The 15,636-nt window shown below is 40.3% G+C and overlaps 1 protein-coding gene across 2 annotated transcripts in view; it reads left to right on the top strand.

The window, feature by feature from the left end:
- The window catches only part of HYCC2 (hyccin PI4KA lipid kinase complex subunit 2), a 176,060-nt gene that overhangs the window by 149,553 nt on the left and 10,871 nt on the right, over window positions 1-15,636 (top strand). Inside the window, exons 7-12 of one of the 2 annotated variants that reach the window (XM_082262153.1) lie at window positions 3,124-3,239; window positions 3,603-3,698; window positions 6,127-6,243; window positions 8,585-8,672; window positions 8,866-9,025; window positions 12,471-12,605. In XM_082262153.1, the coding sequence (XP_082118279.1) occupies window positions 3,124-3,239; window positions 3,603-3,698; window positions 6,127-6,243; window positions 8,585-8,672; window positions 8,866-9,025; window positions 12,471-12,605 (712 nt within the window). The remainder of the gene's footprint in view (window positions 1-3,123; window positions 3,240-3,602; window positions 3,699-6,126; window positions 6,244-8,584; window positions 8,673-8,865; window positions 9,026-12,470; window positions 12,606-15,636) is intronic. The other variant, XM_082262154.1, reaches the window with a different exon arrangement.

Here is a 15,636-nt window from a genome sequence, read left to right as displayed (position 1 = left end):
AACCCTCCATGCACCTAGAATACTTGCATTTCATCCTGAATACCTCCCAATCAAGTCTTTCTTCCAGAGAAGAAAGTTCTTTCTCTAAGGGCTCATGCTCGACAACTGAGATCCATGAGAAATGCCACAGGGAGATTCGCTATGACAGTTCTGTGTGTGTCTTTGAGGCAGTACCTTTTTGTCTAATTAAACTCAAGAACTCTCCAACAAAAAATTCTGTCAGCATGAAAAAAAAAACGGTTTCTCCCTGGACTTACCAATGTTCCTATCCAGCCAAGCAGAACTTCCTTTTCCTTGTTGATTGCCACTACAGCTCTAACAGAGGGAAACTATTTTGGAAAGTTCTCACAACAGACGGTAGTTTGTCAAGCTCATAAAGAGTCTTCGAAAAAATTTGACAGTTCAGGGAACATGGTCAAGAGAGGAAACTAAGCTCCCCATCAACGTCTTGGAGCTCAGAGCAGTCACGTTGGTCAGGTACCCAATTAAGGTATAGTCAGGCAACTACCACAGTAGCATATATCGGCCATCAAGGGGGCATAAGAAGCCTGACTGCATTGAAGGAAGTAAACCACATTCTCTTGTAGACACAAACTCACTGTCCAGTGATTTCTGCGATCCACAACTGGCGGGTGGATTATTCCAGCCGCCACCACTTGGAGGAAGGTGAATGACCTCCTTATCCAAATGTGTTCAATCTAATATGTCAAAGATGGGGGACTCCAGATGTGGACATCTTAGCCCTGACCTCATTGTTCTAATTATCCCGATTTTAGTTCACGCTAATTTATGCCTTCCCTTCTCTGAGAATTCTGACTCACCTGCTCCACAAAATAGAACAAGAGAGAAAAACAGTGATTCAATTTGCATTAAACTGGTCCGGAAGAACCTGGTACACAGACATACTCCGACTTCCCAACGTAAAGTATATGTGAACCCTCACTTATGTAAAACAACCCATTTAATTTAAAATAAGAATAAAAGGCAAAACATATATATATATATATATATATATATATATATATATATATATATATATACGTGTGTGTGTGTGTGTATGTATGTATATGTGTGTATATATATATATATATATATATATATATATATATATATATATATATATATATACCTTATTTTTCCCCTTAATTTTTTTTTTTTCTTTCTATATGTGATCACAAAGCTCTGTTCTCAGCTGCAGGAGTTCAGAGAGCTGGGGGAAGAGAAACAGGTTCACTCTGGTCTTTCCAGTGAATGTCTATACAGAGAAGACAAGTCTGATCATTGGAGGAGAGCAGGCGGAGTTTACCGCACAGCTACAGAACTAACCATGCTGTGCTCTTATGCCTAGTGTGGTCAGTTACTCTGCTTTCTTATTAAAAACTATCAGGAACACCAGATATTTCACACAAATTAAGCAGTACAAATAGAACAGGATACTTTTTCCTACAAGTACATGATACAGCAAGCACACATCAGGAATATGAAATGTTGGGTTTACATATTCTTTAATAGAGGGATTTCTGAGCCTGATTTCTACTATGCAGAAAGCAAGAAAGGCCACTTCCAGGAAGATCTATTATTATACCTGGAAACCTTACTCTGCCTGATGTGAGCACAGGCAATTCAGTCCCAGAAATTTCTCTGTATTGTACATTCTGGTCTTCCTTCAAACAGGTCTTGACCAAAATCTAGCTCTTAGCACCCTAAAAAGGCAGGTATCATTCTTCTTTCCTTCAAAGCCCTTTAGCTTCACATTGCCTTGTGAAAACCTTTATTCAAGGTGTTTCTCATGTTAGGCTTGCCTTGCAGCACCATGTGCCTCCCTGGGACCTTAATGTGGTTCTTTCGGCCCCATAGAAACCACTCTTTGATCCCATCAGGGCTATTCCCTTGGAGATTCTTGCCATCAAAGTATCCTTTTTTGTAGCCATCACGTCTGTCAAACATGTATCTTACCTGGCGGACCTTTCCTGTAAAGAGCCTTTACCCATACTTTACAAAGACAAGGTTGTTTCATGCCCAAGACCATCCTGTCTTCCAAAGTGGTTTTAACTTTCCCTCTCAATGATAACATTGTCCTGCCATCTTTGTGCCCTGCTCCTAAGCATTTAAAGGAACTCTCTACATTGCCTGGGTGTAGTTAGAGCCATGAGAATATACATAAATGCTAACGCTTCCATTGGACAAACAGATTTACTATTTATTCTTTCCTGGGGACTTCACAAGGGGCACCCTGATACAGACTCTACCTTTGCATGCTGGACCAAGAACTTGATTGCAAGAGCTCTTTAACAAAAACCTCCTTCTGCGCTGTTGCGCGCCCACTCCACCAGATCTTTGGGGTATCCTGAGTTTTTAGGCGATAAACCTGTGTAAGACCACCACCTGGTCTTCTGTTTATACTTAGTTTTACCAGGTGGATGTCCAGTTTTCTGCAGATGCATGTTTTGGGTGCAAAGTTCTTGGAATGGCACTATGAACTTGGGTCCTTGACCCCTGTTGGATTTTGGGTCTTTTGGCACAGTTCTATTTGCCTAGTTGTTGCCCACCCTTTGTATTGATTGTCTGGGGACATCCCACAGTGCATGAATAAGTTGCCTATGTTCTTTATTTTACGATTAAGATAAGAGGAATGTAGACTTTTAAATTCCATTTCTGGGAGTACAGTACAGGACACCCTCCCTAAATCTCCTTGTTTAATCTGCAGTGCTTGCTGCATAACTGAGGATACAGTACTAGGGGAGGCTTCCCAGGGGGGGCATGCCCCTCTTCTTGTCATTGTCTTATCACGTAAAGGTATGTGCCTATAATACATGGTATATAAATAAATTACCTGTGTACAGTACTTCAAGATATGGAATTTACAGATAAGTCAAAATTTCTCTATTTTTTTAAAAAAAAAGCTTTGTTCTAAAAAAAGTATTCCAATCAGTGATCTAACCAACATAGCTGAAATGTTTTTTTATATATTGTATTCTGTATATTTTTTGATTGAGTGCATGATTTACATTTGAGCTTATTGAATGATGCATATTTGTTGTTTACATCTTCATATTTTGTTATGTTCTCTTTTTCTTTTTCCATTGTGCATCTTCTGATTCATGATTCCAATGATTTGGTTAGCCATCATCATTAGGGTCTATGGCTTTGACGGAGGGAGCTTTGAGTCAACATGATCTCATCAGGGTTGTTTACAGTGATCTGCATCCCCAGAGGGAAACCTTTACAGCACAAAACAGGTAAGAAGGACTGTAGTGGGAATAGGACTTGCTGAACTAATGATTTCTTTAAGCTGGTCATTGAAGGATCAAAATTTGGCCAGTTTAGCAGGGATTGGCCAAATTTCGATCAATGCGTATCTGTCCTTGCTTGACGGTAGTTGACTGTTTGACCAACTTTGACCAACAGAACATGCTAGAAATCCTTAGATCGTTGTATGACAGTGGTGAGTCCAGCTGTCAGAATACAATGTCCTGGATGTGAATGGAGGAATCTGTTAGTTATCTTTTTGTTTAGCTCGCTGGCTGAATGAGAAAAACCTAACAATCTTTGGCCAGCTTTAGTTATGTAGGTCATAAACTGTATTTTTTATGTTCTTACAGGTTTGAAGTGCTGAGCTTTCTCATGTTGTGCTACAACTCTGCTATTGTGTACATGCCACCTTCCTCCTACCAGTCACTATGTAGAATGGGTTCTAGGTAAGTAGGAAAAGCTAAACATATAATAGGTGGGACTGCCCAAAATATGACTGCTTACTGTCTGTGTTTGACTATCTGTAGGGTAGCAAAGAGCACTGTAATCCAGAGGAGGCCCAATCTTTACAGGAAACTTGGCATAGTCCTTGAAATCCTTGTATCTCCTTCGGCTTAGTCCAGACTTAAGTGAGCTGGGTACCACTAATAGGATCATTGTCTAGCTTAGAAGTATGCATTAGCCTAATTAAAAGAAACAGTTTTTTAGGGGGGAGCGGGTACCATTGTCTCCCAGATAATTGACCATAACAAAATTTAGGATCCTTTAATTATAACAATGTTAAACCTGGGACTCCATGACACAGGCGCACAAACTGGGGGGGGGGGGAATAATGAAACTATTAAGCTCCTGTCCTGTATTTTTTCACATGTACAATACCTCACAAAAGTTAGTACACCCCTCATATTTTCTCTAAATCTTTTATTAAATCTTTTCATGTGACAACTCTGAAGAAATGACACTTTGCTACAATGTAAAGTAGTGAGTGTACAGCTTGTATAACCGTGTAAATTTGCTGTCCCCTCAAAATAACTCAACACACAGCCATTAATGTCTAAACCGCTGGCAACAAAAGTGAGTACACCCCTAAGTAAAAATGTCCAAATTGGGCCCAAAGTTGTGTGGCCACCATTATTTTCCAGCACTGCCTTAACCCTTTTGTGCATGGAGTTCACCAGAGCTTCACAGGTTGCCACTGGAGTCCTTTTCCACTCCTCCATGATGACATCACGAAGCTGGTGGATGTTAGAGACCTTGCGCTCCTCCACCTTCCATTTGAGGATTCCCCACAGATGCTCAATAGGGTTTAGGTCTGGAGACATGCTTGGTCAGTCCATCACCTTTACCCTTAGCTTCTGTAGCAAGGCAGTGGTGGTCTTGGAGATGTGTTTGGGGTTGTTATGTTTAAATACTGCCCTGCGGCCCAGTCTCTGAAGGAAGGAGATCATGATCTGCTTTAGTATGTCACAGTACATGTTGGCATTCATGGTTCCCTCAATGAAATGTAGCTCCCCAGTGAAAGCAGCACTCATGCAGCCCCAGACCATTACACTCCCACCACCATGCTTGACTGTAGGCAAGACACACTTGTCTTTGTACTCCTCACTTGTTTGCTGCCACACACACTTGACACCATCTGAACCAAATAAGTTAACCTTGGTCTAAACAGACCACAGGACATGGTTCCAAAAATCCAGGTCATTAGTCTACTTGTCTTCAACAAACTGTTTGCGGGCCTCCCTTCTGGGACGACATGCAGACCAATTTGATGCATCATGCGGCGAATGGTCTGAGCACTTATAAGGCTGACCCCCCCCCCCAAGCCTTCAACCTCTGTAGCAATGCTGGCAGAACTCATACGTCTATTTCCCAAAGACCACCTCCAGATATGACACTGAGCATGTGCACTCAACTTCTTTGGTCTACCATGGCAAGGCCTGTTCTTAGTAGAACCTGTCCTGTTAAACCGCTGTATGATCTTGACCACCCTGCTGCAGCTCAGTTTCAGGGACTTGGCAATCTTCTTATAGCCTAGGTCATCTTTATGTAGAGCAACAATTCTTTTTTTTCAGATCCTCAGAGAGTTCTTCGCCATGAGGTGCCATGTTGAACTTCCAGTGACCAGTATGAGAGAGTGAGAGTGATAACACCAAATTTAACACACCTGCTCCCCATTCACACCTGAGACCTTGTAACACTAACTTGTCACATGACGCCGGGAAGGGAAAATGGCTAATTGGGCCCAATTTGGAAATTTTCACTTAGGGGTGTACTCACTTTTGTGGCAAACAGTTTAGACATTAATGGCTGTGTGTTGTTATTTTGAGGGGACAGCAAATTTACACTGTTATACAAGCTGTACACTCATTACTTTACATTGTAGCAAAGTGTCATTTTTTCAGTGTTGTCACATGAAAAGATATAATAAAATGTTTACAAAAATGTGAGGGGTGTACTCACTTTTGTGAGATACTGTATATGTTTGAGTAAAACATTTACTGACATAGATAACGTGTTTATTTTCAAGTCATTGGTTGTGTAATGCTTGCCTCATTTATTCAATTCTAAATGTAAGTCAAAGCATTATTTAGGAAATACATAATAATATACATTTGACAGAAAACTCCTGAGATACTTTTCAATGCAATATTTTAAAGATAACTAGGTAATTAACCTTTTCAAAAAGGAGGTCCGTAATGGCAACCTATAGTATTCTCTCAGGTACATGTTTCCTTTACAAGTCCCTTCAGTAGCGGGTAATGGTAGGAAGGGTCTAAAGATGACATGCTAGCATGTGAGAAGTTTCAGGTGATGTTCATTACTCCTTAATATTTGTATTAAAAATTAGTATTTTGTGTTCTTTCTTTTCTGCAGATTGTGTGTTGGTGGCTTTCCTCGGCAGCATGAGAAGCGATGGAAAGAGTTGTGTGGTCGTGTTGTGCTTGATCCTGGTTTTATGGTCCAAGTGCTCACTGGTGTCTATCATGCTATGTAAGTCTTCTCAAAACCCAAGAAATGTACTCATTCAAAATCTTTAATTTACAATCCAAAAATGCCATTGTGGACAGTATATCTATGCATATTGCATGTTTTCTCCCTTTGCAGGCATGGCACATTCCAATTTTGAGCCGCTAAAAACTTGTTCTGATAGGGCTACTTTTACTTGGCAATAGCAGTATAGATGGGGACGAGGGCCTCTTCCCGACAGCCCTGTGCGGTGGTTGTGGGGGTCTGCAGGCAGGGGGCTTATCGGAATCTAGAAGCCCCCTTTAACAAGGGTGCCCAAGATCCCCCCCATGTGAATGGGATACCATATGTACCCCTACCCATTCACCCCAAAAAAGGCAGTGTGGTGTAAATAATGACAAGAGACAGTTTTGAGAAGTCCTTTATTAAAAATCTCCCTCTGTTCTTCCCCCTCAGGTCTTTCCCCCCTTAGCTCCCCCCCCCTCAGGTCTTTCCCCCCTTAGCTCCCCCCCCCCTCAGGTCTTTCCCCCCCTCAGGTCTTGCCCCCTCCGGTGTTCTTTCTCCGGTCTTCTGTGCCTCCGGTCTTCTGTGCCTCCGGTCCTCCTCCAACACTGTCATCCGTGATTATTCCAGCTCCCCTCTTTGCGTCTTCTTAAATAGCCATGGGGCGTGGCCACCCAGTGACGCCACGAGAGACCCCGCCCTTTGTGTCGTCACATGTTGTCATGTGTTTAGCAGCATCTGACATTTTTACAGCTGTAACGCCTGTCCTCAGTACGTGCTGACCCTGGGTTTTTTTTGCAGCTTAAAAATGCTTATGCCACTCATAGCTTCAAAACTTCTGTGTGTGCATGAGGCCATAGGATAACATGGAGGGGCGTTTTTAAGCTGCAAAAAAAAATGCCTGACGCTCCTAAAAGTAGCTATACAAATGTCCTGTGTGCATGAGGACTAATAACCAACATGTTTTCATTCAGCTAGACTTTTATTTGCCAACACATTACCTCTTACTGCCACCCGTGGTTCTCTTTACAGGCAGTCCCTGGGGTACAAACAAGATAGGGTCTGTAGGTTTGTTCTTAAGTTGAATTTGTTTGTGTGACGGGACTCTCCATCACTGGGAGTGAAAGGCAGATACTTAATGGACACTGAGAATATGGTTTGGATTGCTTCAAGTGGGATAGTAATATTTATCCCAATAAACCTATGAAGACTGCTTCACACAGTCAGACTTATAACAGATGCTAATATCATCCGCTCAATCACCTGTCTTCCACACATATGCTGATATACTCACCTGTTATCTACTGGGGGTTCTGTGTTTACAGTTCTGATAATGTGTATTGTACTTTAGTGTCCGAGACGGACAATCTGCCACTGGTGGTCGCTTCCTATTGTCTGTGTATTGAGGTGTGATGTGTATTCTGTTAAGCCTGTCTGTCCCATTGTTAATGAACTCACCTATTGTTTCTGTCCAGATGGCTAGATAATTAGTTCAGGTTAATTCTATTTCTCTATACAATTTCATCTGCATATGATAATGTAATCAGGCAACCCCTGACCTGTGTGTGGTAATCTGATCAGGAGGGGGATGTCCATGCTGTATATAAACTGTGTAACTGTTTAATAAAAGAGGAAAGTTCCAGAACAAGCTAAGTTGTCGGCTAGCTTTGCATTGGGGGCGGCTGGAATATTTGATATCTATGTTCAAGACTAAAGGAAGCGCGCAAACACAGAGTGGTTCGCGGTTCCGTTACAGTATGCAAGTCAGAATAGGGACATTTGTGAAGTGTAACTGCAACCAAAAAAATATATTTTTACGTTTTTTGGATAGCATAGAGAAGGGTTAACTCCCCTGTAACATTTGTTTTGCTGTCTGTGCCCCTGTTCAAAAGATTTCACCTCACTTTCTGTTCCTATGACAATTGGATTTTGAAAATATTGGGTTATTATGGAAACAAGGATTGGTGATAAAGCTTCAGTGGAGACACCTTTTTCCCATGATAACTCTTACAGAAGTGAATTTCCCTTCCTAGGGGTAGATTTTCTCTCACTTCCTGTTGTCTCCCTCCGTTTGTAAGTTGGATGTTTGTAACCCGGGGACCGCCTGTACTTTTATAAGGCAGTATGTCGGGCAAAGGTTTTTTTAGAAGGATGCTTGGGTTGAAGTGTTTTAATTGGGAATGAAGTTCACCTTAGGCCAGTAACATCATTGTGATTTCATATGCAGTAGTGGTAATTCATAAGATTGGAGAAAGCAAGAACTAACGTCATCAGGATTTTAATTCACATTGTATTTGTGTAAATAATATTTTAATAAATAATTCGGACCAGAGTATGTAATTAATTGCTTGTACTTGTACAGATACAATGGAGAATGGGAGCTTGGGCAGGAGGTTCTTGATGACATCATCTATCGAGCCCAGCTGGAGCTCTACTCTCAGCCCCTATTGGTAAGTAATTTGTTTTGTGATTTACTGTGCTCTCAGTGAAAGACATAGGATGGATCAAGCTTGATCATTACCTCTTGTGCAAGCTAGAAGATAAGTAGAAGTATTGTTGGCTGTCAGGCTATGTAAGCAGTATTACAGGCAATTCTATTTTTAAGGTGACGTTTTGCCATAATGGTCTTTTCTCTGTATTCAGGTTGCAAATGCTATGAAAAATTCCTTGCCGTTTGATGCTCCTGACTCTTCACAACAAGGGCAGAAAGTGTTGAAGGTTGAAGTGACTCCAACAGTCCCCCGTATCTCTCGCACAGCCATCACCACTGCTTCTATACGTAGGCATCGCTGGAGAAGAGAAGGTAATGATAGTCTTTGATGGATTCCTTTCTGGATGTTTTTTTTTTCTTCTTCAGATGGAAAAATAGATTGAGTGAGTAAAATAAGTTCTAACTAGAATCAAAAAGTTTGTAGTCTTAGTTGTATTTATTATAATCGTCCATTTGTGGTATTTTACATTGCAAATTGCGTTATATTGTTTTTTAAACCCTTTGCAAAAGGTTTTCTGGACATTTTAGTTTTATAAATGTATGGTTGGAATCGCAGGAACTCATTTAACCCTTTCGCTACTACCGACATATGGTATACATCTGAGCTCCAATAGCTTCAGTGGAGGGCAAGTGAAATGGCTCAACAATGAAGTATCACATAGGGGACTTTTGGCCCCTTATGTAATGAGAAGAAAAAAATTTGAGCCGAAAAAATAAACTTTCACCAAGTTATTCAAGCACTTAAAACAACCTTGCATCACCCAAAGTTTTAGCCCACTCCCACATACATGCACATATGAACACATGCATTGGCGGAGCCTACAAACGAAAACATTGATTAATCATGTTAAATATCGCCACGCATGCCTGAGTGAAAGCACAATCCTAATTGTACAGTACAGGACACAGGGAGAATATTTATACACCATGGGTTGTAGGTTTTTCTCCCACGGATCGTCACTATACAGAAGGGGTGAGCTTCACGCAACATGCTTGTCAATGTTGATAAGCTCATAGCCTCTGTCCACAAAAGTCTTGGCATTGTGCAAATTGACTCTCCTTCATCCCCTGGTCTCAGGTTAGGCTAATTTATGCCTTCCCTTTAGTGCAAATTCTACCATGTCAGCTCAAGGAAATAGAGCAAGAAAAAAGAAAAAAAAAATGATTTTAATTGCACCGAACTGGCCCAGAAGAGCCTGGTACACAGACATATGGACTTCTAAAAAGATGACTCCTGTCCAACAGACCAGATCTATTATCTTATTGCCCTCTATTCCAACCTACTTCTCAGTCTCTGGCTTTGGTTGTTGAAATCCAGGTGTTTAAGGATAAAGGGGTCTCTGAGTCTGTGATTCCTACCTTGTTAAAAGGAAGAAATACCTCTTCCAGGAAGATACTGTAAATTGTCGCACCTAGAATTCTTTTTTTTGGCCTAGTGTGTACCTCTGTACCTTGCATGCTGGGCTTCTTTCAATCCCTCCAATGAGGTCTTGACTAAAACATGGCCTTAAGAACTCGTAAAGGTCAGGTCTCTGCCTTATGCATTTTTTTTTCGAATGCCTCTGGCTTCGCTCTCTTTTGTAAAATAATTTCTTCAAAGTGTACCTCGTATTGACACCACCCCTTCCCCCCCCCCTTGCTGTACCTTGTGCTTACTTGGGATCTCAATTACTTGGTTTTCTCTGCCCTTTAAATCTAGAGGATCTACTGTATCTTGCAAAGTAGCATTTTCGGTCGCTATCATATCTGTCAGACAGGTTGCTGAACTAGTGGTTCTTTCTTGTAAAGTGCCTTTTTTTCATTCTTCGCAATGACAAGATTGTCTTATGCTCAATGCCATCATTTCTTCTAAAAATGGTATAGGCTTTCCACCTCAATGAGGACATTGTCTTCCCATCCTTCTGCCCTGCTCCTAAGCATCCAAAGGAAATTTCTCTAGATTGCCTAGATGTAGTCAGAGCCATTAGAGTATACCTCAAGGCTACTTCTCTATTCAGACAGATGGATTTCCTCTTTGTCTTGTTCTCTGGACCTTACTAGAGACATCCTGCTTCAAAATCCACCATTGCATCTTGAACAGGAAAACTGATTGTAAGAGCTTACATTCTTAAAGAGAAATCTCCTCCTGCGCTTTTATGCACCCATTCCACCAGATTGGTGGGTGTTTTATGGGTATTTCAGCACCAAGCCTCTGTAATCCAGTTGTGTAAGACCATCTCATTGTCTTATGTTCATACTTTTTCAAAGCTTTAGCAGATGGACATCCAATCTTTTTGCACGCAAGGTTCATACACTGGTTCTCTGAAGTTGGGTCTTTAGACCTGTGTTGTTGTTGGGTATATTGGCACAGTTCTATTTGCCTCCTTGTTGCCCACCCTTCCTATTCATTGCTTGAGGATGTCCCATTGTGTATGAATATTCTGTCTGTTTCCCGTAGTGTACAATTAGGATAAGAGAATTCTTTACTTTTTTTTAAATCCTGGTCTTGGAATACAGTACAGGACACAGGCCACCCTCCCTTCCATTCCTTAGTTTATTCTCTATTGCTTGCTGCAAAACTACGGGCTCATGGAGTGGGGTGAGGTTATGGGGAAAGCACGCAAGGCACGTGTCCTCTAAAGCTTTTCCAGCGTCCAATGAGCTCAAGGTACACGCCAATAATGAATGGCATATGAGTATTATGCTTGTGTCCTGTATAGTACTCCAAGATATGAAGTTTACAGGCAAGTCCAAATTAATCTATTTTTCATCTTTAAAAAAAGTCCCTGTCAGTTACTGTATTGTATAGTTACTGTATTAATAAAGCCGATAATAAAGCTGATCTTTTCCTTGTTACAAAGTTGGTCCAGTCTTACAATTACTGTCAGATGACCACACTTTGGGGACAGACCTCATAAACAAGGTTTTCAGAGGCGGAAAACCCTTTATTAGAATTACTGTTGTATAAGTAATAAAGTGTAAAGTAGCATTTGTCACAGCTTCTTTCAATTCTACTGGCAGCTGTCTCTGGTCAATATAATAAATGCAATGTGTTGTCCTTTACTGTAGCAATACACTAGCCACATCTGTGTGAAAGTCTTTTCACCTATCGGCTCTTCAGTTTGTTATGCTTACATTTGTGCAAACACTAATGGACCATTAAAACACATCAGTTTACTGTTTCATGACTATGTTCTGTCATGTATGTCTTTATCTTCTGTTTTGCATAATCTGGCTGCTGTGATTTTAATTTTGAAGGGTAAAAGTTTTCAGTTTGTTTTTCCAACTGTAGCAGACCTTCCAACCTTGCAGTTATTTTATACGAATGACTTTAAGACCTTATGTAGACCATTTGAAATGTATCTGGTTCTTTAACTCTGTTTTTTACATCACCTCTCCTATACATTTGTGATTTTTTTAAACTATGGTTTCTTTTGTCATAGTCTGGTTTCTTTTCTTTTGATTTAGTTATTTATTTTTTGTAAAGTAAACATTGGCTTGGTAATGATTTTTTGGCTTTAAATGTAACTTTACTTTTCAAACCCATAAAAGATGATCTTTCAAGACTCTAGTGGCCTTATTATGATTTCTACATTTATTTTTTTTATCATTTCTTACATTTTCATGGTCATTTGATTGGATTTAGCTTGCAAACTTACTTATCTGTCCCCGGTATAAGCTTTTTCTTTATCCCAATTTTGTTTGGACAAGCCACAGCAAATAAAAGGGAACAGACACTTTGTATAAAACTCTAAATTGTTCCTGTGTTGCATCCCAGATGGTTTTGACCTCACAAGCGACTCGAATCCGGGCTCCCCGATCTTGCACATCACTCCACGCCTAGGGGACACTCGTGAGGGGGATGTTCTTGTGTACCTGACACCCGACACATCTCCAGATGCTACTACTGAGGGTAGGCCAGATGTCTTCAAGCAGGATTTAGAGAGAGAGGATAACTATTGCTCTCTACATTTGCATAGGCTGCTTCTCTACAGAGCATTTAATAACTTTCTTGAGCGTGCTAGATTCTCCATGCCTCTGGTTCAAGCTCATTATCAGGTATTAATTCTGTTCATTATTCCCTGCCAAACCTATGATTGCAGCATCCCCTAGGCGCGAGCAGCTTAGCATGGCTAGCAAATATATATGCACGCAGGAAGGCTCAAGAAGCATGCTGGCTACCAAAGTGAACTCTCATTTCTTAGTGCGTTTGTTCTGGAATAATACAGTTTTAGCTTCTCTTGCAGGGTTTTAAACTGCCTTGAAGTTTCTTACATCATTTGGAACGTATTTACTAATCAGAAAATATTAAACTGGGTGTGTTTTTCCTAATCCCTTTACTGCAATTAAAGAGATTAAATTTAGATACTCAGATGATAACTTTAAACTGTGTTAACAATCTTCCAGCGATAGGTAAGTTGGGGTAAAGGCAGGGCTTAATTTTTTCAGAGAAAATGTTTAACTGTGCTGCCTCCAGTGCTGCCTGATCTAAATCATGATCCCCTCCGACAACAGAATCTAACGAAGGAAATTCCCCTATTGGTGGGACTTTTTGGGCACTCACGTATACACAAAAATTGTAAAAATTTGTAATTTTATTGAAGAAAATTGTTACAAAATATAAAAGGCAAGTAGAATAGAATACATCACATGTGCAATAAAGAATGACCACACCAGTTCAGGGTGAAGACTCAAATCCCGACTAGTTTCGGAGTTTACAACAGATACTCCTTCTTCAGGGGGAGAGAGGAGACCCTGTGTGGTGGTCTGTAGATAATTGATCAAAAATAGATCAGTCAATAAACAGCATGTCACAATCATTTTTACATCATATCAATCTGAACAACAGATTCAAAAAGACAAAACAGCGTTATAACTTACATTCTATGCAGTGATGAAGAGCACTATATACTTGCGCACATAATGTTAAAATCAAGTGGTCTGCATGCTCCGCTGAATACAAACATTGGCTGTATCAAAGATGTAATTAGAGTGGCAGTGCCTCTCAATTATATGTTGTATCAGAGAGGGATTGTTATGGTATGTAGTGGATGGCCCCCGGAGAGCACCAGATAAAGACAACTGGATCCCAAGTATGGCTGATCAGCTGGAGGGGAGAGACAACAGAGATCACATAACCAAATGTCTAGCATTTTAAACTTTTTGCAAGGACTAAAGAGAACCTGGAGCAGCAACTTCTCCAGGAAAGATATTATTTTAGTACTTCGATTACACTCCATATATCTGTTCCATAAAGAGTTTTACCATAGGCCTTATCCGCTCTAACATTTATCAGCTTCTGCGTGCTGAGGAGTAAAATCCCCAATGCTTTCTGCCACCCCTGGAAACCACATGTGCCACACCAATACAAGTGAATGGCTGTACTCATGCCAGGATAAACACTGATGCAGAAGCCATTTTCCTGAGCACAGCCACATACAGCTATTCACTAGTATTGGCGACTGCGCGCTGCACTTGTCACTCCCATGTACAAGGATATGTCTGCTTTAACACAATTTAATTTAGTATGGTAGTACTTTACGCCCCCATCAAAAGAAAATACCCCTTTGCGCCGACATAAAGTACCGGTATATTAGTCTGCTTTTTAGACCAGGCATTCATATTTCCAGTTCATCACAAACCCAAAATGAGATACCTATTTTTCACTGTAGGGTTTGTTAATGCAAACATACAAAGGTTTATTCTTCACTTAATAAAATGCAAATGGTGACATTCAGACTTTCTATTTTCTGTGGCTATCTTAAGCGTTCACACCCATTATTCATAACACCAAAACAGTCACGTATATTGCAAACAGCTGTGTCAAGTATATTTATTTTTATTTATTTCAGGTACTTGTATAGCGCTGTCGATTTACGCAGTGCTTTACATATACATTGTACATTCACATCAGTCCCTGCCCTCAAGGAGATTACAATCTAAGTTCCCTAACTCACATTCATTCATACACATAGTAGGGCCAATTTAGACAGGATCCAATTACCCTACCAGCATGTCTTTGGAGTGTAGGAGGAAACCGGAGTACCCAGAGGAAACCCACTCAGGCACAGGGAGAACAATATTGACTCTGATCAGTGTAAGACACAGACTACTGATTCCTTTTGTGCAAGGATGATGGAGCAATGAGGCAAGAAGGCAGATTCTGTAGTCAGATTCAGTCATTCAAAACATTGATATCAAATTGGCAACTTTGATATTTTTTTGCTTCCCATCACTGTCTAATATTTGTGTTATTTAATTTTTCTTTAGGAAATAGAAGTGAAATAGACAACCACTACCTGCGCAAATTGGATGAATCGTACTGTGCTCTATGCTATAGGTACAGCTGCAGGTTATGAAGACAAAGTCCTAGATTATATACAATTCCAAAGAACCATTGCCAAATGGTCCAATCGCTCCCTTGGCAAACCGCGCTATAATTTAAAGTGAATAAGTGGCAACAAATACAAATAATTGAAATAAATAAATAGATAGGCTCGTGAAAAATTCATAAAAATAGTGTACATCTAAAGTGAATTTGATAATTTAGCAAACCATGATATTTGAATAATACAATATATACATAAAAATAAATATCCAGGGAAGATAGAAGAGAGGCTACCATAGCATAATATCGTCTTTATTAAAACGGCGGAAATGACGTATCACGTTAACCCGTAACCCAACGCGTTTCGTCAGGAGTGTCTGACATCATCAAGGGTCATGTGACATGACCCCTGATGGCTGATTTATAAAAGCTAGAGCAAAAACTGAGTAGCAACTTTCAGAAGCAAGAATTGTGATTGTTTTTTAGGGATAATTGCTCCATTTTAAAAATTTTTTTTTTTTTTTTGTGCCCTGGAAACGCAGAACTTAACTACACTTGAAATTCCATGTGATGGGTCTACATTAACCCTTCCCTTAGAGTAAGGGTAACGTCATAA

This window comes from Pelophylax lessonae, assembly GCF_965119305.1.
Source record: "Pelophylax lessonae genome assembly, chromosome: 6".
NCBI lineage: Eukaryota > Metazoa > Chordata > Amphibia > Anura > Ranidae > Pelophylax > Pelophylax lessonae.
Note: the sequence above shows the minus strand (reverse complement) of the source record. Positions and strands in the feature narration are given on the sequence as shown.